General features: G+C 39.4%; 1 protein-coding gene across 5 annotated transcripts in view; it reads left to right on the top strand.

Annotated features, from left to right (window-relative positions):
- Nucleotides 1-25557, top strand: part of HFM1 (helicase for meiosis 1) — a 50900-nt gene that overhangs the window by 5675 nt on the left and 19668 nt on the right. For all 5 annotated transcript variants that reach the window (XM_081193948.1, XM_081193947.1, XM_081193946.1 and 2 more), the window contains exons 4-21: nucleotides 124-166; nucleotides 2328-2587; nucleotides 4210-4254; nucleotides 4879-4949; nucleotides 7858-7990; nucleotides 9774-9925; nucleotides 10550-10627; nucleotides 10714-10875; nucleotides 11588-11788; nucleotides 11888-11976; nucleotides 13765-13808; nucleotides 13896-13997; nucleotides 14883-15028; nucleotides 16899-16993; nucleotides 18793-18926; nucleotides 22366-22413; nucleotides 23563-23643; nucleotides 24422-24513. In XM_081193948.1, the coding sequence (XP_081050074.1) occupies nucleotides 124-166; nucleotides 2328-2587; nucleotides 4210-4254; nucleotides 4879-4949; nucleotides 7858-7990; nucleotides 9774-9925; nucleotides 10550-10627; nucleotides 10714-10875; nucleotides 11588-11788; nucleotides 11888-11976; nucleotides 13765-13808; nucleotides 13896-13997; nucleotides 14883-15028; nucleotides 16899-16993; nucleotides 18793-18926; nucleotides 22366-22413; nucleotides 23563-23643; nucleotides 24422-24513 (1976 nt within the window). The remainder of the gene's footprint in view (nucleotides 1-123; nucleotides 167-2327; nucleotides 2588-4209; nucleotides 4255-4878; nucleotides 4950-7857; nucleotides 7991-9773; nucleotides 9926-10549; nucleotides 10628-10713; nucleotides 10876-11587; nucleotides 11789-11887; nucleotides 11977-13764; nucleotides 13809-13895; nucleotides 13998-14882; nucleotides 15029-16898; nucleotides 16994-18792; nucleotides 18927-22365; nucleotides 22414-23562; nucleotides 23644-24421; nucleotides 24514-25557) is intronic.

Here is a 25557-nt window from a genome sequence, read left to right as displayed (position 1 = left end):
TCAGGCCAATAGTCTGGAATTGGTCCCATTGTTCCCCTATGACCTTGAGTAATATGAAAACAGAGCTTGTTAACTGTCTTGTAGAAAACCTTTAAAAAAATAAACTATTAATTAATTTTCCAGAAGAAGATGGTGATGAAAGTGCCTGCTCAACATTCAGGAAAAGGTAGGCTTTTTAAAGCCAATTATAATAATTCATCAAATATCAGAACCATATTATTTTAGATACATTTGTCAAAGACTCAGTTTTTGATCTTTGAAATGAAAGTGCTTAATAGGGCTCCAGGCAATTGTGTTAATATTCTTTTGAATGTGAGAAAACTGGGATAGTTCCTTTCGGCAGTGTTTTAATACAGTAATTAGATTTGCTCTAGGCACAACCCTTTTTTACAAGGATTTAAACACAGGATTTAGTTTATTACTTTAGTTAAGAGGCAGCTGATGTACTACCAAACACACTCTTAAAATTCCATACAATGACATGGTCCTTGGCAGCTCACAGATATACTAGTTTATTTTTATACTTTAAGCTGTCACAGGGCATGCATGTAATCCAACTCCTTTAAGAATCAATCACAGGATAATCATTGCTTTAATAGGACTGGACTTCACTCTTTGCCAGTTTGTTGCAGCAGACTAGAACTGTACTTTTCAGAAATGCGTCCTGAAAGTTCAGTTAACTCTAAGATATTTTGAGTCTACTTGAAAGCTATCTAGGTGACAATGAATGCTGATTCTCAGCCCATTTCAGATATGTTGCTCCTCTTTTTGGATGTGTAGAATCCAGTGGGTTTTCTTTAATTAATGACTGCTGTATTACCACAAATATTGAAAGTGAGAACTAACAAGCAATGAACTACAAGTAAGCAGCTCTTTGAAAGAGAAAGATTGTTGCACCCTGGCTACTTTTCCATTCTTCTTGAATTATTCCTGTCCAGATGTTTATTTTTATATTTATTTATTTATTTATTTATACATACAACTAAAATGCCGCTTAACATAAAACAACTCTATGCAGTTTGCAAGAAGAAGTAAAGTCATAAAATCACAGCAAAAATCTAAGAGATACATCAGAGGAGCTTTTTTTTAGCCTGAGGGATGCTTTCCTTTCTAGGCAGTCTTCTAAGGGCCACATGCCAGTGGTGGGTGTGGCCAGAGGCAAAGGTAGGCAGAGGTACAAATGCACATCTGACTTTTGTGCAGTTGGCTAGTATCTGCACACACTCGCATGCTTGTCTTGACCCTCCATCCAGACGAGCAAGAGCATCACCAGAGCTCAAGTACACATTCCAGCAAGGCAAAGACACAGGGTTCAAAATAGGGCCATGGATGGATGGTACCTGGGGCTAGTTGTGAAGGCTGAAGGTCTTTGTCACCTGGGCCTGGTGTTCCCTATTTCTCAGATACATAGTAAAATGCTAAATCACAATACCGATCAGCACAATCTGGAAAAAAAAAGTTTTCAACAACCAGAGAAAGCCTGAATAAATAAATGGGTTTTAAAAACATACCACATTTGATGCTTCCTGAATGGGGACTGGGTTCCAGAAGGATGGTGCCACTGTGGGCAAGGCCTGTTTCCATGATGTCATGGTCACCTGGGGCCTCATCAAGTGAACATATGGGTCGTCTAGGTCAGTACAGTATGAGTGAAGGTGCTCTGCTAGGTATCCTGGCATACTGTATCCCACTCACAGTATACTCTGTGACATACATTGAAATATGCAGGCAAAGCCATTGCAAGTTCTTGGCATCAAATGTAAGTGGTTTTGATGTTATGCTCAAGCAGGAAAAACAGATGCACAACATTTTCAGAGCAACGTATAAAATGGAAAGACACATATCATTCCTGTACGGCTGATACATCTCACTGTGGCAGAGATGCAAAATGTCCCACTTTGGATGTTGTGTTAGAAGTGTAAAGTCCAAAGCCACTGCAAGTCTTTCCTCTTTCAATGTCATTGTTTCTTTTATCTGTGCTCAGCTATTTCACTTCCAAATCAACAGTGAATTTATCTTGGAGATCTTGGTCCATGCCTCACAGCTTGATAGGCACTAAAGGAAACATGGCCCTCCAGCCCTGTATAATGACCAGCCCAAGGCTGAATTAACCCCTTGTTTCGGTTGCCTGCCAGAGACTGCAAGCATGGGTGTGGGGAAGCTTGGTGCGTCAAAAATTGTGCAAGCCTGTTTCAAGTAACAAATAACAGGTTTGGTTTTCAGCAGGTATTGGAAACAAAGCAATGTAAGCTGTAGTATGTAATTGCTATGTAAGTAGGTTGTAAATGTGTATATTATATGAAAATATCGCTTTGAATTTATTACAGCTTATTTAAACCAACCAATTATACATATGTAAATCCAGGCAACACTGAGAGTACCAATGCCAAGGGAGAAATGGACACGTATTGTAATATTACCAACAACAAAGAAATGAGGAAAGGAGACCTATGGAAAAATAATACGCAGTTAACTCAAGATTCAGATTTTAATCTGCTTAGTGTAAATGATATTTTTTCTGCTTATGGAAATGGAATTGAAAAAGCACAGTCATTTCCTTCTGTTTCAAAGACTTTTAGGATGGAAGGTAAATTACACATTTTCTCTGTAATTTTTCGCTACAAAGGTATTTACAACATTGGCTTCATGAATATACATTATTCATAGTTATTGCATGAACAAAACCGTAGATGGAGTCAAGAAATACACAACAATCTGCTTGAGTAATATAAAGTAAGGAACATAGTCATATTCATATAGAAGGTCAGAAGCAAATTAGAAAAAAAAAGATGTGAATCACAGAAAGGAACACCTAAGCCAGATAAGACAGAAGTAATTATAATGTGGTGGATTAAATGCATGTCTCAAAGAGCTTAGTGCTCTGCTATTTTTGAGGTCAGCCGTGGGAACTGATGAAAAGAAAGCTATGCATTGTTCTTTCACATCTTCCTCTTCCACTCCTCCACATCACATTTCATCTGCATATACTACAGTGAAGAATTTCTTCAGCATGTCACAAGCCATCCTTCTTCTTTCTTCCCACACTGGAAAGAAGGGCCTATAGGTAATTTGAAGGTAAATGAGGGCAAGATATAAAGTCTGCTACTGCCAAAGAGCAGTGGTAGTCAACATGGTGTCCTCCAGATGAAGTTGGACTACAGTTCCCATCATCTCTGATCATTGACCATGGCCATCTGTCATGGATACTTTAGCTGAAATTCCTGCATTGCAGGGGGTTGGACTAGATGAATCTTGGGGTTCCTTCCAACGGTAAGATCTATGATTCTATGACTGACCATGTTGGCTAGGGCTGATGGGATCTGGAATCCAGACATGTCTAGAGGGCCATAGATTCCCCATCTCTGATGTACCAAACCTTATTGCCCTGGCCCTCATTGCTAGACAAGGGACTTGAACTCTCAGTGTAGTTTGTGCCAAAGTCTTTAAAGACAAGGCACAGGTTACAAGATTTAGCAGATGTAAAGGAGGTACACATACATGGCTCTTGCAAGCTAGGACATGGGTCCAGCAAGCAACATGCCCCTGCACCTTCCTTTTGAAGAGACAGATGGGTACAGAACTTAGCATGGCAAGTGATCAGAGTCCCAGGACTAGGCACACAAATAGGCACTCCCCATGTGTTTTTGGGCACCGCAACATGTGTTTTTAAGCACTGCAATCTCGCACAAGACAATGTCCAGCTGTGATCTCATGCATTTTTGGGTACCATGCTCTTGCATGAGAGCATATCCCCCCCCCCATGGGAAGTCTTGGGACAGTTGATGGGTATGTGCAGACCATCAATTGGGAACCACTGCTCTAAGTCATTATTTTGTGGATACATTTGCTGTATTGAAAGATGTACAGAAACACTGTTGTAAAGAAGGGCAGTCGAGAATTTTTGTCTGCAGTCCTCAAAAAGATACTGGCTATTTGCTTTCCTAGATAAAGCTTTGGAAGATTGCAGCCTTCTACCCTGGCTTCAGACACCTCAATTGGTGTCTCTACCTGCAGGATCAGTGTTATGCAACCTTTGCCAACCTGGCTGGGGCTGATGCTGGGCTTGCTTTTGGGGGTGGGGGAATTGTAGTCAAAAATATTTGGAGGAAACCAGACTGATGAAATTACATTCTATCCTCAGCATTTTTATTTGCGTTTTTTATTAATATTGTTAATGGATGATGATAAAAATAAAGTTTTATTCACTAGGAACTACAGAAGAAGACTTGATTTTGAGACCTGTGACTGAAATCCGTATCCTTTTATGCACTACAATTATGTAAAAGTAACTTCTTGGCTGTATATTATGTAAACTATAATGTTTTTAAATATGCTTTAAGAATCTAGAAAGTAATCATGTGGCTGGGGGACTCTGTAAAGGTAAAGGTAAAAAAAGAAATATAATTGAGGAAACTTATGATTGTAGTAATGGCCATGGTCCATTGAATGAACAATTAACATATTCACATTTTCTTAAGCAACTAGAGTATGAATATGCAGTTTAGTGGACCAGCTGCATAATGCTACCATAGCAGGCTCCAGTAGCACAACCATCATAGCACAACCATTATTTGAGTTTTCCCAATACTGAATAATGCTTAGGGTTGATTAGTAAATCAATATTTTGCATATGTTTTAATTTTTATTTCATTCCACCCCATATCGTTTTTTTCTTTGATTTTTTTTTACATTTCTCCCCAGCTCCAACCTTGTTAGAAATTTTCTATGTAGTTGAAGAACTGCTATTCCTCCATTTAATCATTTTCCAAACAAATGTTTAAAAGTGGGAAGTTTTATTTAAGTCTGTATAAAGTACTTCATTGTGAAAGATGTATCCATTCCTAACTAAATTGTTTGACTCCTTAATATGACTTTAAGCTGCCCAGTTTAGAAATATTTTCAAAGAATTCCCTTATTTTAATTACATTCAATCCAAGGCTCTGGATGATGTAAGTATGGATTAGTTTTAACTATGCAGGTTTCATAATTATTTTTACCCTTATGGCCATGCATAAGGAAATACCCACTGCTGATTTCATAAAAGTAGTTCCTGTGACCCGCCAAGATTAATGGAGCTTGCCATCAAGTTTGGCAGTCTACTAGGGCAGGGCAGGGATCTGGTTCCAACCACAGGACTGGATCCAAAAGTACCGTAACTTGGGGAAAGTTATCCGCCTATAAAATCACCTGACACACCATATGACTCCAACTTCAGTTTGTGACTGCAATGGAACATTATAGCCATGGCTTCAACTACAGTGGAGAAATCTTCCTTTGCTTGCAGGCAAAGAAACAGTTTGGTGTTCACCTAGAGTGTGCCTTCTCCATTTGTCCTTTGTGGCAGCCATACCTTGAATTTTCCGGCACCTGGTGTGGCTTAGGAAAAATGACTTGGCAGACTAACCTCTGAGGTCTGGTACGCCTAAGTAGCTCAGCAGTCCAGAGGTTCCCCACAACCAGTGGTGACTGATACCCACTGGGACACACATATGGCAGAAGGCAGGAAGGCCAATAATAGGCAGAGCTAATGACAAGTGGAGCCAAGTAATTCTAGTTTTGACTCATTCTCCTCCCTGCTGAGGAGGGCAACCCTGAGACCGAGGCAGAAGCTGCCACAGGCAGTGCTACCCCCAGACCAATTTTAAGTTGGAAAATAGGCAAGTAGGGACCTACTAAAGGCAGGCTGAGATTTGTGGGGCCCTAATGGACCAGCCTCCACTGCTCACCACTTCCTAAGAGCTCGATGAACATCTCGTTCTTGCTGCTTGCCTTGGACCCTAGGGAAAAAAGAGAATATTTGCTCAGTTGCCGGATTCTTTCCCTAGGGTCCAAGGCAAGCAGCAAGAACAAATACAACATAAACTCTCATGGCTGCAGTCCTGTGCAGTTTTATCTGGGATAAAGGGACCCCTGACCATTAGGTCCAGTTGCGACCGACTCTGGGGTTGCAGCTCTCATCTCGCTTTATTGGCCAAGGGAGCTGGCGTACAGCTTCCGGGTCATATGGCCAGCATGACTAAGCTGCTTCTGGTGAACCAGAGCAGCGCACGGAAACGCCGTTTACCTTCCCGCCGGAGCGGTACCTATTTATCTACTTGCATTTTGACGTGCTTTCAAACTGCTAGGTTGGCAGGGTTAGATGCATAGGGTTAGATTGCACAATGGCAATCCTGTGCACACTTAAATTGGGAGAAAGCTTCACCGAACACAGTGGGAGTTAATTTCTGAACAAATATGTGTATGATTGCACTGCAAGATAAAACAAAGTGCCAAAAGAACATTATAAATGATGGCATTTGTTGAGCATGCTGTGACCACATTACTTAACTAAAATATGTAGGACTGGAGTTTCAAAATCTCTGCAGTGTTCTTAATTTAGGCGATAACTAAAGCATTAACTATAACGGGGTTACTATAAAGCAGGTATGGGGAATCCATTGCCTTCCATATGTTGTTGGACTACAACCCACATCACCCGTGGCCCCTGGGGCTGATGGGAATTGTAGTTTTCTGGAGGGCCACAGGTTTCCCATCCCTGACATACAGTAGAGCAAACCTTTTAAAGCTTTTGGCCTTATTCTGAGGCCCAGCACCGAGGGCCTTCTGGCGGTTCCCTCACTACGAGAAGCTAAGTTACAGGGAACCAGGCAGAGGGCCTTCTCAGTAGTGGCGCCCTCCCTGTGGAACGCCCTCCCACCAGATGTCAAAGAGAACAACAACTACCAGACTTTTAGAAGACATCTGAAGGCAGCCCTGTTTAGGGAAGCTTTTAATGTTTGATGTATCATTGTATTTTAATATTCTTTTGGAAGCCGCCCAGAGTGGCTGGGGAAACCCAGCCAGATGGGCGGGGTATAAATAATAAATTATTATTATTATTATTATTATTATTATTATTCTGGTAACAAAGTAGTAAATAAATAGGTTTATTCTTTATAACATTAGAACTTTGCACAAGTGGCTGCTTAAGCTACATATAATTTATAGAAAAAACAGATCATTAAGGGATGATTTGTTCTGAAATTGATGCTGAAGGACAAATCTTACTGTGTATTTTTAATGATAGACCACTGTCAAGGCCTATCATCTTCTATGTGCATGGCTCCCTCCTGAGACTTGAAAATGGGTTTTGTGTTAGCAACTCTACAGCAGGCTTTGCTACATAATGGCCCTAGCTGTGCCATATATTCTTCATAATTGCTCAGCGGCAGATCGCAAGGAAAAACTGTTGCTTCCACTTTATCTTTTTTGTCCTTGTGTAAAGTAAAAAGTATTTGATGCATAAAAAGGTAGTCTTTAAAAAAAATGAACTTAGCTGTTACGGCATGTTGAATTCTTCAACTTTCAAATTCCAAAGTTGTAACATGACCTGGGAATTCAAAAGACATCTTGGTTAAATTAATATAATACAGTTTTGCTAGGCAAGTAAAATATGTGTAAACTTGTATAGAAATAATTAAAAATGATTGCCAAGTACTTGCAATACTATTTATTTATCTAGCATTACCTGATATTTTCAGAAGGTAAATTTGAAATTTGTTTCATTTTCTGAACGCAGATTATATGCTTTGACGTCGACATACCACACTAAATGTTGTCCAATAGCAAAAATAATAGCAGATTAGAATTCCTTATACCCCAAACCTATTTTAAACACCCCTCATTGAATAAATTTTCAGAAATTAAGTTTTACCTCATAAAATGACATGCCTTAATGACTATATCATTCATGATTTGAGTGTATGTGCATCAATACATTAATAAATAGCTGATTGTGTGCAAATTATTCCAAACCTACTTGTCAAAATATATGCACCTGATTTTGTGCTCCACTTACTATTAGTTGTTCTTTTTTAGCTCCTTTACACAGATAGAAATTTTGTGATCTGTGCGCCCACCGGTTCTGGAAAAACTGTGATATTTGAGCTTGCAATTATCAGGTTATTAATCAAAGTGCAAATGCCTTGGTTAAATATTAAAGTTGTATATGGTAAGTATGCCATATGCTTAAGTTAATAATTATTAATTATCAAGAAAAAATGATAACATTATTTTGATATTTACGCATGATCGTTTTGTTGATGAATATGGACACATGTCCAAACAAAGTTTGTCACATTGCTAAACATGGTTTATTTTTTAATCTACATGACAGTTGTTGAAGTTGTTATTTTAGCCATCCTTCCAAACTGGAATTCCTAAATGTTCATCTGATGTCAAGACAAGGATATGGTCCTAACAGGCAAAGGCGTTGCAGGCATAGTTGGAGGCAGGTCACAGCCCACGTTTCTGAGAAGGCAGGAATCTATGATGGCAGAGGTGTAATTAGGACTGGGCCAGCAGTTCTGTCCTAGGGAAGACAGAGGGCAAAGCACGGCAAAAGCAAGGAAATGCAGTAGGAATCCGCTGCTACTACTCATAGTGACAAGTTGCTGTGCCAAACTCTGAGATCAGAGCTGCCTTATAGCTGACAATTTCCATAGTCTAGGTGGCAGCCTTTTATTGTATTCAGCCAGGTTTGCAGCAGAGTGAGGTCAGTAATGCAGGAGGTAAAGTACCAGGCTTTGTTGGATGCCCAGGTTCAAAACACTACCCCAGTACCCTTAAGCCCTGCATCTGTTTATGAAACACAGGTTCCCCAGTATAACATGTAGTTCTGCCTTCAGAAAGTAAAGACAAGCCCATTTCATTTATTTATTTATTGCATTTAAATCACACCCTTCTCTCTATCCAAAGGAATGAAACATACTGATTCTAACAGTTTGTAATACTATTGTTATACCCCACCCCAGTCTCCATGAGTGGTGAGAGATTCTAGAAAAGTTCCAGGTGTTTAACCAGGGTCTTTGTTTCCTTTTGGGCATTGAGGTACAGCAGAGACTGTGGTGTCTTTAATATATGTGGTTTATTTACAGATATATACAACCTGAGTCAGATGGTGGAAAATCCCAGCATTAAACTGATACAGAGGATCCCTTACCTCTCCCATGGGCACCGCAGGCTGGGATCTAAAGACAGAGAGATCCTCCATGCTCCCTCTCTTTGTTACAGTTGGCCACTTTCAGCCCATATCGCATTCTGCCCCACTCCTTCCTCCTTGTCACTGCTAACCCAGTTAAACTATTTCCCTCCAGCCTATGTCATCCAAACCTGAAATCCTAAACCCTTCTTGTCTCTTGGAGCCCCCCCCCCATTGTCTAGTACCTCAGTGCCTTCTTAATGGCTTCCTTGATGGGTTAATGACAGCCAATCACCAGCCTTTGTTCCTCCAATGGCCCACATTCAACTAGCTCTGCCAAGCTGACCTGCCTCGGTAGCATAAGCTTAACCCAGAGAGCTTTCCATGTTTGGCATAGTTTAGTCAAATCTTGAATTATGGGAGACTTACATCCACAAACTCTGGCACCCGGAAACTATAACATTATAAATGCTTTTGTTGCCCCCTGGAGCTTTATCTACCTATACTGGACACAGTTAAGGTTGAAAGCTATTTAGAAGTGTTGGTTTTATAATAAAATTAATATGACTCACCCATATGCTGTTGCTTACATAAGTAAAATTGCAATTTTCAAAATCTATGGGGGGTGGATTCATCTAGTTCTAGGACCAGCTCAAATAGGTACAGGAATGAATAAAGATCTTGACTTGTCGGAAAAGAGGGGGAAGGATGGGGAGAGTTAGTTTCACTCAGAAATCTTATCAGTGTAGGCAATGTGTTTGGCGACCTGTTTATTCATGTCTTCTATTCTCCAACTACTCTGTATTGTTTTTAGTGGCTCCAATAAAAGCTCTCTGCAGTCAGCGTTTTGATGACTGGAAAGAAAAATTTGGACCCATTGGACTCGTCTGTAAGGAACTAACAGGAGATACGGCAATGGATGACTTGTTTGAAATACAACATGCTCACATTATTTTGACTACACCAGTAGGTTCCACAGTCCAATTAATTGCATTTGATTTTTTTTAATGAAGATACTTAACTAGACATAAAAAAAATATTTCGTATGCATGCTGTTGTTTGTGTGTAAACATTTTCCATCAGTTTGTGATGCTAGGAAATGACTGGAAAACTTCAAAATCCCTTGAAAAAAATATTTTAGCTTTATCAAGCAGTTTGATTAATTTATAGTTTATCAAAATGTATTATGTTTGTTTTGTGCAGCATTGTATGAGAAACCTTTATTCCTATGCCAAATTTCATGTGATCTGATAGTATCATTTAAACAATAATTCATTTTAAAAACTTAGGAAGGAGAATTAAATTGCATACTTTATTGGATTACGGTGAAAGATTTACTGCTTGGGGGTTTGATCTACACCATTTCTAACATAAAAATGTCCTTAGCTTGGAACAAGGACCTACCAGAGTAGTCTTTTACTTCAGCATTGAATAGATTGATAATAGCATTCTTTTCATAAGAATAGCAATATACATCACCAAATACTATTCTCAGAAAATCTCATTAAAAGTTAACGGAGGAATGATAGTGGAGGACTGCACCATTAATATGAATAATAATTATTATTATTTTGTTTGTTTTTCTACTAGGAAAAATGGGATAGCATGACTAGAAAGTGGCGAGATAACTCTTTAGTTCAACTAGTGAGATTGATCCTCATTGATGAGGTAAAGTAATAACAAGTTTTTTTTAAAATGCAAGTGATTGAAAGCAGGGCATTGTACTTCATATACAATTGTGTTTAACTCAATAGGTACATATTGTGAAAGATGAGAGCCGTGGTGCTACTCTTGAAGTTGTTGTCAGTCGGATGAAAACTATTCAGTCTTCTCTTTCACGTGGCTTCGAGAATCCTGACGCAGTACTTCTCATGAGGTTTGTGGCAGTTTCTGCCACAATCCCAAATGCAGATGATGTAAGCAAAGTTAATAGCATTTTATTTCTAGAATTCAAAATGCTGAGGTGTTTCCCCCCTATTCAGCTACACACATACACACACAGTACAAAATGAGATAAGCACCGTCATTTGTCCACCGACCCACAACAAACATGAATAAGCTAGGATTGCCATATTTCAAAAAGTAAAAACCAGGACACTCTGAAAGTTGTTGAGCTTTCCCCCCTCAGAATCTATTGATTGCTCACACCTCAATGCTAGAATACATACCTTGCCTTCTGCTGGTCTTAGTTTCAATCCCTGGCATTTCCAGTTAAAGTAGGGATGGGGAAGCTGTGACACTTTGCTTGTTTTGGACTACAATTCCCATCAGTCTGGTATATGTTCATGAAATATAACCCCCCCCCCCGCACAATGCAGTACTAGACAATGCTGAGTACATAGCATCCCGCCTTTGATCATAATGTATAACAAGCCCTCTCTCACAGAGGGAAATGTCTGCCCTATCCACAGGAACCCTTTGTCAGTATTATGTGGTCTAAAGTACAGTAAAATTCTATGGCAATTATATTCATAACAGAGAAGAGCACATTGAATAACCAACACAGTATTTGTGTCAGTAGAACTTCCATGACTTAAACAGCTCTGCTTGAGCAAGTACGTTCAGGATTTCAGCCCAAGGCATTATTTTCCAGCTTCAAGCCTAACATGCTCTCTTTTCTCTTTAAAGATTGCAGAATGGCTTTCAGATGGCAAGGGGCCTGCTGTATGTCTGAAAATAGATGAAAGACACCGACCAGTGAAGCTTCGCAAAATCGTGCTTGGATTCCCCTCCAGTAGCAACCAAACGGAATTCAAATTTGACTTAACACTTAACTACAAAGTAGCTAGTGTTATTCAAACGTATTCTGAACAAAAGCCAACCCTTGTGGTATATATTGCGCCTTTCCCTTGTGATTGTAATGTTCTCGTGTATATTCTAGCATTATTAGTACAAACAATGGGTTTTCATGGGTTTTTTTATTTACAGTTCTGTGCCACAAGGAAAGGAGTACAGCAGGCGGCTTCTGTCCTAGCAAAAGATGCAAAATTTATTATGAGTCTTGAACAGAAACAAAGGTACCTTTTTATAAGACAAGCTTGCTTTTAATATCTATCTCTTTGTATTCAGTCACATATGTAGCAAAGTTGTGGAAATCTATCCAATTTATAATGATATGTTTATAAAATCAGTAGCCCCAAGGCTTGTAGCTTATAGGCTCTTATGGTGACGAGATAACAAAACCTACCCCAATATGCCATTTGTCACTAAAAGTGACTTTGCTAAGGATACTTTTCATTTATCATGTGTTTCAAGTGGATGTTTGGAGAATATGAGTACATTTGTGTACAGTAAAGCATGTGCTTACCATTGATGTTTGCTCTAGGCAGTTTTCCCTTGAATATCTGGAGTAGATTGTTCATCTATGATCTGCATAGAGCAGTGTCCATATGAATCTCTTGGTATACCCACGACAGGGATGTAGATACCAAGGACAGTTTTTGCCCAGTCGCCACAAAATTGTCCTATAGATGCCCTGTAAAAGTCCACATCAATAAACTGAAGGCTGTTATTCTGATCAGAAAACTGTGTTCTGTAAAACCACCATTTTTGCTCCCTTACCCCATTTCACTTAACTTTTGTGCATCGAATGTTTATGCAGCCTGAGACTGGAAATCTGTCTGGATTTCAGTGTGAAAGCAAATACAGCCTACAGGTAGGGCAGTACAGATTTCTAGACATCCCAGTATATGACACACGTGTACATCTAGATGTGTCTCTGCTTCTAGCACAATTCCAAATCCAGGAACGAAATCTGGGCACAGAAGACATGTGAATATTTGTTTTATAAAGTATTTTAGGCAGCACCTAAAAAAACAAACCTGGGTGATAGACCTGGCATTGCAATGATACAAGATCTGACATTTATTATTATTAAATTGGTTGGTTGCTTTATCTTGCCCAAAGCAACTTACAACCAACCAACCAACTGTAGGGATCTGTATGTTCAACTTCCTTCTCAGCCATAATGTGGGGCCCTGGGTATGCCACCATTTTTTAGCCTCTGCTGCTTATAGGGTTGTCATCAGGATAAATTAAGCCACCCAGCCCTGCCAACTGGAGCTCCTTGAGAGAAGAGTGGTAGTAAAGATAGCTGAAAACTAAGCTGGAATATATTTGGCAGGGGAAATGTTATAACTCTCAGATTAGCCTTTGATATAGAGCAGCCCCAATGCTGGCTGAAACTTAGTAGGAAGTTGAAGATTCTCGCATGAAGAATTATGATGCATCTTTATTGAAGCAGGTGTACTGACAGCACATCAGATATTAGAGTGCTGTAATCTATTTTGACTTGAAGCCTAATTTCCAGCAAAGGTTTTCCTAGATGTATATCCCTTCTGGAAAACAAAAACATGTATTCACTGGCCCTTGCAATAAGGACGGGCAGGCAAAAGAAGAAGATGTCGCTGCATGGGAAGAGATATGAGGCAGTAAAAACAAGAGGAAAAATCATACTCCTTCACTGTCCTGAATATATGAATGGGATAGTTTGTTCTTCATGTATGATGAAGTCCAGTAGCATAAGACAGTTTTATAAACAGAGCTATTCTGGATATTGTTACTTGGGCCATAGAAAATTCTGAGTCCACAATCCAGTGTTTCCCTGCCCCCCCCCCCATTTGATACTTGAACTTTCCTAGGGATAATTTTTATGTTTTGATATTTCACAAAATTCAGTTCAAAGGGTTTAAATAATGGTATAGTTCATTACTCAAGCAAGAAATATGTGCAATTGCTATTGATGGTTTTTGCATGGTGTTTTATTTATGTTTAATTGTGATACACACACTCTCTCTCTGTTTCAGATTACAAAAGTCTGCAAATTCAGTAAAAGAAGCCAGACTGAGGGGTATGCAGTGTATACCAATTGCAGAAAAGTTAATGTATTTGTCCCAAGATGTTCTGGTAATGTTTTGGGTCTGATTTTCATTTATAGATCTCTTGACCTATGGAGTAGCTTATCATCATGCTGGAATAGAGGCATCTGATAGAAAAATCATTGAAGCAACTTTCAATATGGGAGTCTTGCCAGTTCTTTGTGAGTACAAAGCATATGAGAACAAACAGTGTAGATACCATATTGCAGTAAGAGGGATGGGGTTACAAAAACCCAATTTGCGACCATTTCAACAATAATGTTTACAGAGATAATACTAGTTTGAGAAATAGTTGATAAAAGTGAACAGTTCCATGGAGTCTGGTGAATCTGCATTTTTAAACGTGTGTTGGTGGCCATCTCCACATCTTGCAGAAACAAATTTTAAAAACTCCTTCATTTTGCCCATTCTAAGCTGCCACTACTCTGTGCTTGGGTGACCCTGAATTGTAATATTTAGGGAAGTTTTAAATGACTGATGTTTTAATGTATTTTTAATCTTTTGTTGGAAGCCGCCCAAAGTGGCTGGGGCAGGGTAGAAATAAATTATTATTATTATTATTATTATTATTATTATTATTATTATTATTATTATTATAAATCTGTACTACTTTTTCTACACCATGCATAATTTTATACACCTCTTTGATGCGCTCTTTACTTGCCCCTTTTCTAAACCCAGAACCTTTAACTTCTGTAACCTTTCCTCTTAATGAAGCTATTTCAACCCTCTGATAATTTTAGTTGCCCCTTTTCTGTACCTTTTTGAGGTCTACAATATCCTTTTTGAGATGCAGTGACCAGAAACATACACAGTATTTCTACTGTGGTTGCACCACAGACATCACAGAACTTTCAGAACAATATGGGTGGGGACTCAAAGGAAGCATGTGACAACAACCAGTTTTTGGATGTTCATGTGTAATGAGAGAGAGAGATATGAATGGATCGTATACTGGGAATAGTCAGAACACTACAGAATTGTACTTCATGTCTGTTGCTTTATGAAACATCCAAATTCTTTGAAAAACATTTAAATGTTTGCAGTTACTACAAGTACACTTGCTATGGGTGTAAATTTACCAGCTCACCTGGTAGTTATAAAATCAACAATGCATTATGTTGGAGGAATGTTTCAGGAATACAGTGAAACGGACATTTTGCAAATGATTGGGCGAGCAGGAAGACCTCAAGTAAGTTGCATCTGTTATTTAAAGCCATTTTTTATTATAATCATAGCAAAAGTTGCCATGCACTTACAGAGGCAATGTTGCAAAAATGATAAGTGAAAATTTTGTAGTTATAGTTGCTTGTGAAGTTTGCACAGTAGAGTTTATTGCTGAATAATTAATATAGCCTTGTTTACTAGGAAATGTAAAGTTGATGCTACTGGCTTCAGTTTGCAAGCTGAATTAGCTTCCAAGTTATTTATTTAAGAAATATCGACCAAATATCTTTTTTTTAAAAAAAACAACCATCCCACATCTACAAACAAAATCAAACCTAAACACTCTCCTACAAAAAACAACAATTCACAGGATATTTCACATTTGAAAACATCTAAACACGGTATAAGTTTTGTGAAGCATTCTTGCTTTCTTTTGATATACTGGATCCACATCTATGGGAAACAAATTTAAGAAATACAGAGGCATACCTAGGAGTTGGTGAAACCAGTCCCCGCCAGTGGCACAGGCCAGCACAAAAATCACCTATTAGCCTATGGAGAATACGACATATATTTGTGTGGTGCTGCACAGCTGCTGTTGTGGCGAGATCAGACGTGGGAGAAGCTTCCTGTCCTCCTTGCACTGCAGCTCAAAGGTGTATGTGGTAAAGTGATTTCTTATGGGGTGGGGAGCACCAATACAGTTCCTTGTGCAAGGGACCCTAGGTAGTCCTCTGCGTAAACAGGGTTCTGCAGTCCTGCTCCCACCCTCCCAAAAACCTGAAATGCAATGAGCAAGACAGACAAAACTAGTTGGAAAGAGGCCAGGATCTCTTTCATTTTCAAGGCTTTTGTTGATAATTTGTTGACCACCCCTACCTGTCTGGAGTAGGACTTGCCCTCTGTCTTGCATGCTGGGCTCTGGGAAGGTCGGGCGAGAGCCCTGCGACAGGCCCTTGTGCTTACTTCCCAGAGGCTAGTAAGCAAGGCAGAGGGCTTTGAAAGCAATTTCCGCAATGGATTTTCTCATCTGTCTATCTGTCTATCTATCTATCTATCTATCTATCTATCTATCTATCTATCTATCTATCATCTACAGTCGTACCTTGGTTTGTGAATGTCTGAGGTCTAACGCTGAGGGCCTTCTGGCGGTTCAAGTTACAGGGAACCAGGCAGAGGGCCTTTTCAGTAGTAGCACCCGCCCTGTGGAACGCTCTCCCACCAGATGTCAAAGAGAAAAACAACTACCAGACTTTTAGATGACATCTGAAGGCAGCCCTGTTTAGGGAAGCTTTTAATGTTTAACAGACCATTGTATTCTAATATTTTGTTGGAAGCCGCCCAGAGTGTCTGGGGAAACCCAGCCAGATGGGCGGGGTATAAATAATACATTATCATCATCATCATCATCATTATTATTGCAACTTGAACATTTTGGCTCCAGAATGCCACAAACCTGGTAAGGAGTGCTCCGGTTTGCGAATGTTCTTTGGAACCCGAACATCTGATGTGACTTCCGAATGAGTGCAGGAAGCTCCTGCAGCCAATCGGAAGCTGCGCCGTGGTTTCCGAACATTTTCAGAAGTTGAACTGACTTCTGAAACAGATTTCATTTGAGAAGCAAGGTACGACTCTATCTATCTATCTATCTATCTGCCATACACCTAAGGTTATGATTGCATAAGTAAATTACGCATAAGTGGTGGTCCCACTGTACAAAAGAATCAGGCAGATAGGGATACCCTCCTGCCCAGAATTTTGATCTGGTTAAATATTTCAGTGATTGAACTTCACGTTAGTTGATAGTCCTATATTTTTCACTGCCATAAAAATGTTTCATTACTGCCTACTCAGTTTAAAGCATTCTTCTATATATATATATATTTCCTCTCCAGTTTGATACAACAGCCACAGCAGTTATCATGACAAGGATAAGTACTAGAGACAAGTATGTTCAGATGTTAAATGGTGCAGATACAATAGAAAGCAGGTAACTTGAGCCATTTTTCTGTATGTTGTTGGAATTACAGTCTAAAACACATTTGTTTATCTTGAAGAAATTTATCTGATGGATCATGAGGATAGGCCTATGGGGAAGCTAGAAAATCTTTATAGTCCCAGCATGTGGGGAAATAGTAATCAACAAGACAAACAAAAATCCACACCAGCGTTTTCCTTGATTCTTCTATAATAATCTGCGTAGAACGGAAACAATTTTGTGTTGCAATCCTTCATATGGTTATATGCTTCTAGGTCCCATTTATATAATTGTGTGCAGTAGTGCAGTGTTTAATTTGAAATTAGCAAACTAGAAGAAGAAAATAAACACAAGCACCCTTTTCTCTCTAGAAGGGTAAAGAGCAGCTTTAGAGATGATAGGATAGGGAGATACAGATTTGGAGAAAGAGTCTAGATTCTGAGCCCCTTGTGCCTGCTTTTAATTAAAAATTAAAATGCTGGGAGAAAAGCTGAACAGCATGTGTAATTTGCTTAGGTGTGCACTCCTATAATAATTTCAGGTTTTTTGTGTAATTTCTGTTGCACTTAAATTTTGGCAAGTCAGAAGCTTCCCAAATTAGAATTCATAGTAAAAATCACATTGTATTATTCACTTTGACTCAACATAGGCAATATGTGTGTGGAAACAGGTTTCCACACACAGAGCTCTTTGCTGGAGCTGTACTTTGCAAGTCCATTTGGATGGGAAATCCCAGCTGTTGGGGGCACATATAGTATCAGACAGGGGATCAGACCATCCCTTAAGGGTGCATGTGTGTTGATATTCTTGTAAACAGCAATGAACATTTAACCTAATAAGAGAACGAAAATACATTTAATTGAGGCTTTCTTAAAACTTCCTTATTGTATTGTTTTACTATTGAGAGTTCCTAGGATTAATTTTCAGTGAAATGAGTGCTATCTGATTGGTGCCCCTCAGCTAATGGATGGCTCATTGATGTGGAAACTTGCATTGTTGAATTAATGATTGTTGGTGATTCACACACCCCCTACCCTAAATCTGCTGTGGAAGGTTGGGAAACCTTCAAAACAACATGCGAGATGAAGTGGTGGACAGTAGAGGATAAGTGGGGAATCGCTGAAGGTTGCCTTGGTTCTCTGTTCTGGAGCTGGTAGACTCCGCTAAAATGAAAGAACACTGGCCTGATCCTGCATCTAGTCATCTAGTCCAGCATCCTGTTCTCAGAGTGGCCAACTAGATGCCTGTGAGAAACCTTCCATCAGTGAAGAGGCACCAATTGGACGCAATCTCTTAGAAAAGAGCTTTCCAAACTGTGTGTTGCGACACATTCATGTGTTGGCTGCAGTGTGTAGATGTGTTGGGCGAACGCTCCCCGCACTCCTCCCGGGGCTGGAAAGGAGTTAAGTTTAACCTCTGGTTTTTCTAGTAAAACTGAATTACTGTGTTGTGAAATGATGCCTGTCTAAAAAGTGTGTCACCAAGCTGAAAAGTTTGGAAAGCTCTACCTAAGAAGCAATAAAAGATCTATTGCTTATACATCTTCAGCTGCTGTCTCCCATACTCTCATGGAAGTGAGAAGCAGAGGTGCATAAGGGTAAAGGAATTTATAGAGCCTCAGCATAATAGAGGAGTGTGGTGATTCTTGGAATTGAGGGCTATTCTAGTAGCCAGATGGTAAGATGGAGGTGATGGATTTTGCCCCCAAACCTCTAGTTGCCTAAACTATTTTAAGAATGCAATGTACTGCTTGCCACTGGAAGACTTTTGATATGTTTCATTTGTATGCATTTGCTTTCTGGTTTTCTTAGTCTGCACACACAACTCATTGAACACTTAAATGCTGAAATTGTGCTCCACACCATCACAGATGTGAACATAGCTTTGGAATGGATACGATCAACTTTCCTTTACATCAGAGCTTTGAAGAATCCAGCTCACTATGGTTGGTTACTCTTAACGTTTTCTGGACTTCAGTGTTCAATTAAAATATGCTACGATTTGGCATAATAAGGTCTGTTGCAATAAAATAGTCACATCTTGGGAAATAAATTAGGTATATTGAGAAATTACAGGAAAGATTAGTGGCATCTTCTTTTGTCTTATATGAGTTCTCATTTTCAGTAGAGATTTTGGCAATGAAAACTTTTGAAGCCTTTTCGTGAGTTGTGCTCAAATCCTTGCTACCTCATTTTGTCATAATCACATATACCAGCATCATTGCATTTGTCTTCCTAATATGCCCCCTTTTCAAGTTCTGTGCATGTCTTATAATAACAGAGCCTGAAGTTCTCTTAGTGCTTTCTGATACAATGGTGCCCCGCAAGACGAATGCCTCGCAAGACGGAAAACCCGCTAGACGAAAGGGTTTTCCCTTTTGGAGCTGCTTCGCAAAACAAATTTCGTATGGGCTTGCTTCGCAAGACGAAAATGTCTTGCGAGTTCCTGCGGGGTTTTTTTCCTTTTTCCCAAGCCACTAAGCCGCTTATCAGCTGATCCGCTAAGCCGCTTAACACCAGGGAGATCTAGCAACAAGGCTGAAGTAGTGGAGTAGAGCATAGAGATACTGTGGGATAAATGAGCTTCATACAACCAACATGCTTAACTCTAATTAATGCATGGTGTTAAGACCATAGAGTAAGCGATTCTGCCAGGCTTAGCTACGTCACTCCCCCTCACCTTGGGAGGAAGGGTTACTAAACTCTTTGTTCTCCATTCTGCCACGTGAACCCTACCAGTGAGGAGGTCTAAGCTGGATGTTGTGTGACTTAAGCAAGCCATATTTGTTTTTCTGTACAAATGATTTAGAAACATTTACCATTTTGGAACATAAGTTATACTACCTGTCTTTTTTTTGCTGCTGTATGGAATAGCACATGAATATGACCTTTGAAGAGTTTGTAAGTAAAACATTTTTGACATCCTAAAAAATGGTCTCTTTCTATGCTAGGGGAAGTGGGGAACTTTGAAAACAACTTAGAAGGGAATTCTAACAGCCTATATTTCCATGCTTTACTTTGCTTCATGTTTTGTGATTTCAAATTTCTCCTGGGGCTCTCTCACCAAAGAGTACTTGTCCCGAGCCTTGATCTAGGCATTCAGTGAATTCTCCTTTTATTATACCATATATTTTGTTCTTTTCCTTTTTACCGAAAACCAACATATACAACATTAAAAACAAAGAAAATCAGAAATTCACTAATAATTAGGTGCGGTATTGGACGTCAGGGAAATCCTGAGCAAAAATATGTATTTACAATATTTCTGAAGCAATGGATGGATAACGTTTCAGTGTAGCAGAGGGAAAGACATTCCACAGTGTAGAGTCAATGGTGGAAAATGCCTTGCGATATTCTGTAGGCTGCGGTTCCATGAGTAAAATTTCCCCAAGTGATCAAAGTGATCTTATAATCAATACAGGGGCAACTGGTCTCAGGCAACCTAGTCTCAAGTTGTTCAGGGCTTTGTAAAAAGACTTTGAACACTGCCCAGTAGCTGATAGAAACATAATGAGCACACGAAAAGGTGGTGCTGGCATTTCACCTCCACTTGTCAGTATGAAGTCGCAAGTCTGCTTTAAAAAGAAATACAATTCACATTTATTAACCACTGTGTGACAAATCACTTTTGTGAAGTAGTGTGTGGCATTTCTGGTTTTCTGTTAAATAGACTTGTTTTTATAGAGGATCAAAAAAGAACATTAAAATTCAGAAAAACATTTCCTATCAAGTGAAAAGAGATCTGTTTCCCCCCTGAAGGCAGAGTTTCTGCTTCTGCACTGATCCTACTTGCTGTCAACACCACAGCATAAGGCATTCTAGGGTGTTCAGCACAGTAGGATCTCTCTGTACATGGAACATCTGCTTTTCAGAGCTGTGAAAGAAAGGAAAGAAGTGGTAAACGGAATAGTTGCTTTGTTGAAATGCCCTTAAATGATAGCAGTTAGGACATTTAGCACCTTTCTCTACATCTGTTTTCACACTGACTTTGATTCTTTCAAGATACAGGTGAAGCCATTTTATTAGTAAATGGGAAAATAATCACAATAATAAGCTACTCCTTAAAACAAAGGTGCATACAGTATTTGTTATAGCCAACAGAATTGCAGGATGAAGATTTATGCAATTGTTTTCTTCTGATTTATTTATGTAGTAAGACACTGAAGAAATATCATTGGGAGGCAATAATACATTCTGCATAGGCAGATATTTTAAGCTAGGAAAACAAAAAATAAGGGTTTTTCTAAGCCTTTGCTTTCATTCTTATTCCAGCTTCTTATGCTGTGTGCTCATAAATAATCAGTGCATGGTATAGTTCATTGACACAAAAAGGACCATTTCAGAGCTGTGACAGGAGAACAACACCCCCCAAAGAATCCTGGGAACTGTAGTTTACCCCTTCCAGAGATACTATTCCCAGCACCCTTACAAACTACAGAATTCTTTTGTGGGGGAGAGGGATGTGTTTTAAATGTACAATACAATGAATATGCAACCCCATTCAGCCTACTTAACTGCAATTCTGGGTGCTAATTGAATATTGTTACCCCAATTAGTATATATGTTAGATTTGAGATTGATTATATATCTGTGTAATATTTTATGCCAAAAAAATTGGGTTTATGTATACAGTTTGTTCTAGCTCTTTTATATATGTGATTCTTTTATATATGTGTTTTTTGCATTGTAAATCACTTAGAGATGCCTCATAGGAAGTGATTCATAAATGAAATAAACAACAACAGCAACAAATTTAAGAAAGCATTAAACCAGATTTGGGGATTGAATATATACCGTATTTTTTGCACCATAACACTCACTTTTTTCCTCCTAGAAAGTAAGGGGAAATGTCTGTGCGTGTTATGGAGGGAATGCCTACGGGTGGCATGCCTACGGATTTTCCTCCTCTAAAAACTACATGCGTGTTATGGTCGGGTGCGTGTTATAGAGCGAAAAATACGGTAATTCACTAAATACTGAATCTGTATAAGCACCAATACCTTTGAATGGAGCTTATAGAAGTCCTGGTTGAGTAGCACCCCACTTTTGGTCAAGCAAGAATCAGCCTACTACTAAAGGAGACAGAAGAAGACAGAAGAACTTATACAACAAACAGCACAATAGTTCTGCACCTTAGAAACATGAATAACCCACTAGGCACATCAGGGCCCACCAGACACCCCGTTAGAATTGAAGAGCAGTCAGCCAGGCTATGGCCTTGGATGCATCTTAAATCTCAAAAACCCCTTTATTTCTCATGGCTGGTAGGTCCCCATATATGTTCATTATATAAATATATTGTTTTTAGATTTCTAGTGCATATAACAGCTGAGAGTTCTTACAAATTAAAGCCATAATCAAATGCAAATGTTTCCATTGATGAAGGTTTTCCAACTGGATTGGACAGAAGTGGAATTGAAGCAAAACTGCAAGGTTAGGCACTTTCCACCATGCTTGAAAAGACCATGCATTTTACATAAGTTCCTATGTGATCTATTAAGCCTGTACATCCTTTCTTCTTTATACCATTTATCAGTAGCAGCTTTGTTCAAAGTTCAGGTAATACTCACGTAAGTTGTTAAATAATCTTTTCACCTGACTGACATATCCATCTAGATTCCATTTCAGATCTACGGCTTTCCTCACAACAAAGTAAGATGTAAAATGAAAGTACAGCCCTTTTAAAAATGGCTGAGATAGGCAGCAGGTTACCATGCAAGGTCTTTACCATTTTAAAAAAAGTTTAAGCTGGGCCTTGTTTGATTTGTTATTATTGGCATCCATCTGTCTTGAGAAACAATGGAATGCACATCTGAAGGTGAAGTTAAACCACTGGAGAATCACAGTACCTGCTGTGGCTGCAGAAACCAGTAACTTGTAATTGCTGCCTCCCACTTCTATTGTGTGCTGCAGCACCAAAGTGACCTCTCTGGGACTCAACCCTGGGCAGTGTGTATGGAGGTCCTGGGCTGCCCAGAAGACAAGACCCACATCTTGGCCTTACTGATGTGTTCCAAAGGAATACATCTGGCACCAGCTTGTCTATAGGAGATGGCAGAAGGAGGCATACAAGATGCCATCCAAGCATCTTAGGGAGTCTACTCTGGATTTAATGTAGAGTTTACTCCTTAGCCCTTTCTTCTCCCAAAGATATGCCTCAAGGCAGAGGAGGTTTAGGACCAGAGTTTTCCTTCTCCTAGATGGACTACCTTCTCAGGTTGACGAGCCCCATCTGCCCCTCACTTCTTTCTGCAACATGTGCAGTAATGGCCTTCTTGACTGTTGGACCCAGTATTATTCTTGTCTGCTCAATCTGCAGGAGCCTGTCTTCACATGCAGGGGAAGTCCCTAACTCACCAAGGGTTTGATTAAAATATGTTAGTTATTGAGAGCACAGTCCAGCAACTACTACTTGCCAATTTTAAACTTGTATTGATATCAATAGAAGACTTAAGCTTGTTTAAATTTCATACAAATTCCATTAGACCCAAAAGTGCTTAATTTTAGCTGGAACATGGCCTTAGGTACGTACCAAACTTTTTTCCCTACATGTACTAACAATTATTTCTCCTACTTGAACAGAATTATGTTTGAAGAACTTGAATGATTTATCTGCATTTGATTTGATCAAGATGGATGATAAACTCTATTTCAAGCCAACAGGTAATACTTAAAACTTACAAAAGTGAGAAGCTTATTTTTTTTAGTGTTTAGAATGTTTTCTGGATAGGGCACTGCCTCTGTTATGGCTAGGGCCCTAGATATTTTAGGGGTTCCTTTCCTGTCATTCCTTACGATTTCCATGATAAGAGCAGCCTCTTGCTGACACATCTATGTTGCAAGCGTGTACTAGAGAAAATAGAAAATGGCTTCAAATCAGGTGCATTAAGAAGTTAAGAACTGGTGCCAGTAAATACATGCCCAAAGGCTGTGGTTTAAAACACATTCAGGATTAAATTGTCCCACTAGTGCTCAAAGTTCTTCTGAGGATTGTGGAGTTCAGCCACAGAATTAGTCATTAGGCAGCAAAGAATGTGAAAGCTGCAATAATGCCCATATTGGTTCCCAAGATAGGCATGGTCATTAGGCCAGACCAGACAGAACTGTTGATACTGCTGAAGTACATTGTTGGGAGAAGTGTCCCTCTGCCACTTTATGCTAATTTGAGAGCATGGAAAGCTCTTATATCAGTTCAGTGATTTCATAGTTGTAAATGGGAACAATTTTTCCCTTTAATATTAATACTTGAAATTCTGTTATCGGAGCAAGCCACAGTACTGTTGTTAAATCTGCTTAATGATGTGTTGTCTCCGCTCTCTAAAGGTGAGTAATTAAAAACTGGTAAGTCTGCTCAGGGTTATGATATGCAGGGAGAAAAATGGATGGAACACTACACCTGACTCACCAGAGTGCTAAGTGCTTTATATTTCTTTTCCTACAGAAACTGGACGACTAATGGCTTGGTATTATATTGCATTTGACACCATGAAAAAGTGTTTTACGATTCATGGAAACGAGACTTTACAAGAACTGGTAATTTTGTTACACAAATGAAATATGAATATCGTGAGCAGAAGGAGGAAAGGGTTTCTTGCTGTTTCGTTAGCTCTTGCGCAAGCTGGTGGAAGGCATCTTGTAGTGTAGCATCACATTGTACCAGGCATACTAGATGAGGAGGACAGGGGTGGCTGGGACTTATAGTTGCTGAGCGGACCTGAGTGAAGCCTGACTCCCACAGGTCTGTTTGTTGAGCCATGCCCCCCTAAGGCTGCCGCGGATTGGCTCTTTTGAATCAATGGATTTGGTGGGAACCCGTGAGCCTCCACGGTGGCCGAGGGGGACGTATTGCACTCAAAGTAGCACATTGCATCCAAGCAGCAAGGGAGGCGCTGCGTTGGGTCGCAACCACTGCTCACCAAGGAGGCACGGTAAGTGACCGTTCTGAAATCAGGCTTTCTACCAGCAGAAGGGCACTATTGGATCCCAGCTGTTCCATATAATCCCATTTTAAATTTATACTTTACATAGTCATGAAGACTTAAATCCCATGACTAAGCCTGAATCCAACCCTGTTGTGTTCCATTAGGAATAGCGTTACAGTGGTACCTCGGGTTAAGAACTTAATTCGTTCCTGAGGTCTGTTCTTAACCTGAAACTGTTCTTAACCTGAGGTACCACGTTAGCTAATAGGGCCTCCCGCTGCCACCGCTGCGCAATTTCTGTTCTCATCCTGAAGCAAAGTTCTTAACCCAAGGTACTATTTCTGGGTTAGCAGCGTCTGTAACCTGAAGTGTCCGTAACCTTAAGCGTCCGTAACCTGAGGTACCACTGTACTTGTTTTAGAATTGCAAGTTTTATCTGTTTTTGTAATGGTAGATTAAATAGCTATAACCTAGCCTGGGACCTTATGGTGAAAGGTGGTTAAGAAATCTTATTAATTAATTAATTAATTAATTAATTAGTCCATTAATATTACCACAGGCTATTTTATAAAAAGTTCCTCCTGCCATTTGCCAAACTTCGTAAATCAGATATTGCAACACTTCCCAATTAAACTTCTTAAAATAATCATTGTAC

This window comes from Podarcis bocagei (genome assembly GCF_964188305.1).
Source record: "Podarcis bocagei genome assembly, chromosome: 5".
Taxonomy (NCBI): Eukaryota; Metazoa; Chordata; class Lepidosauria; order Squamata; family Lacertidae; genus Podarcis; species Podarcis bocagei.
The sequence above is the reverse complement of the archived record's forward strand: the minus strand, read 5'-3'. Positions and strand labels throughout refer to the sequence as shown.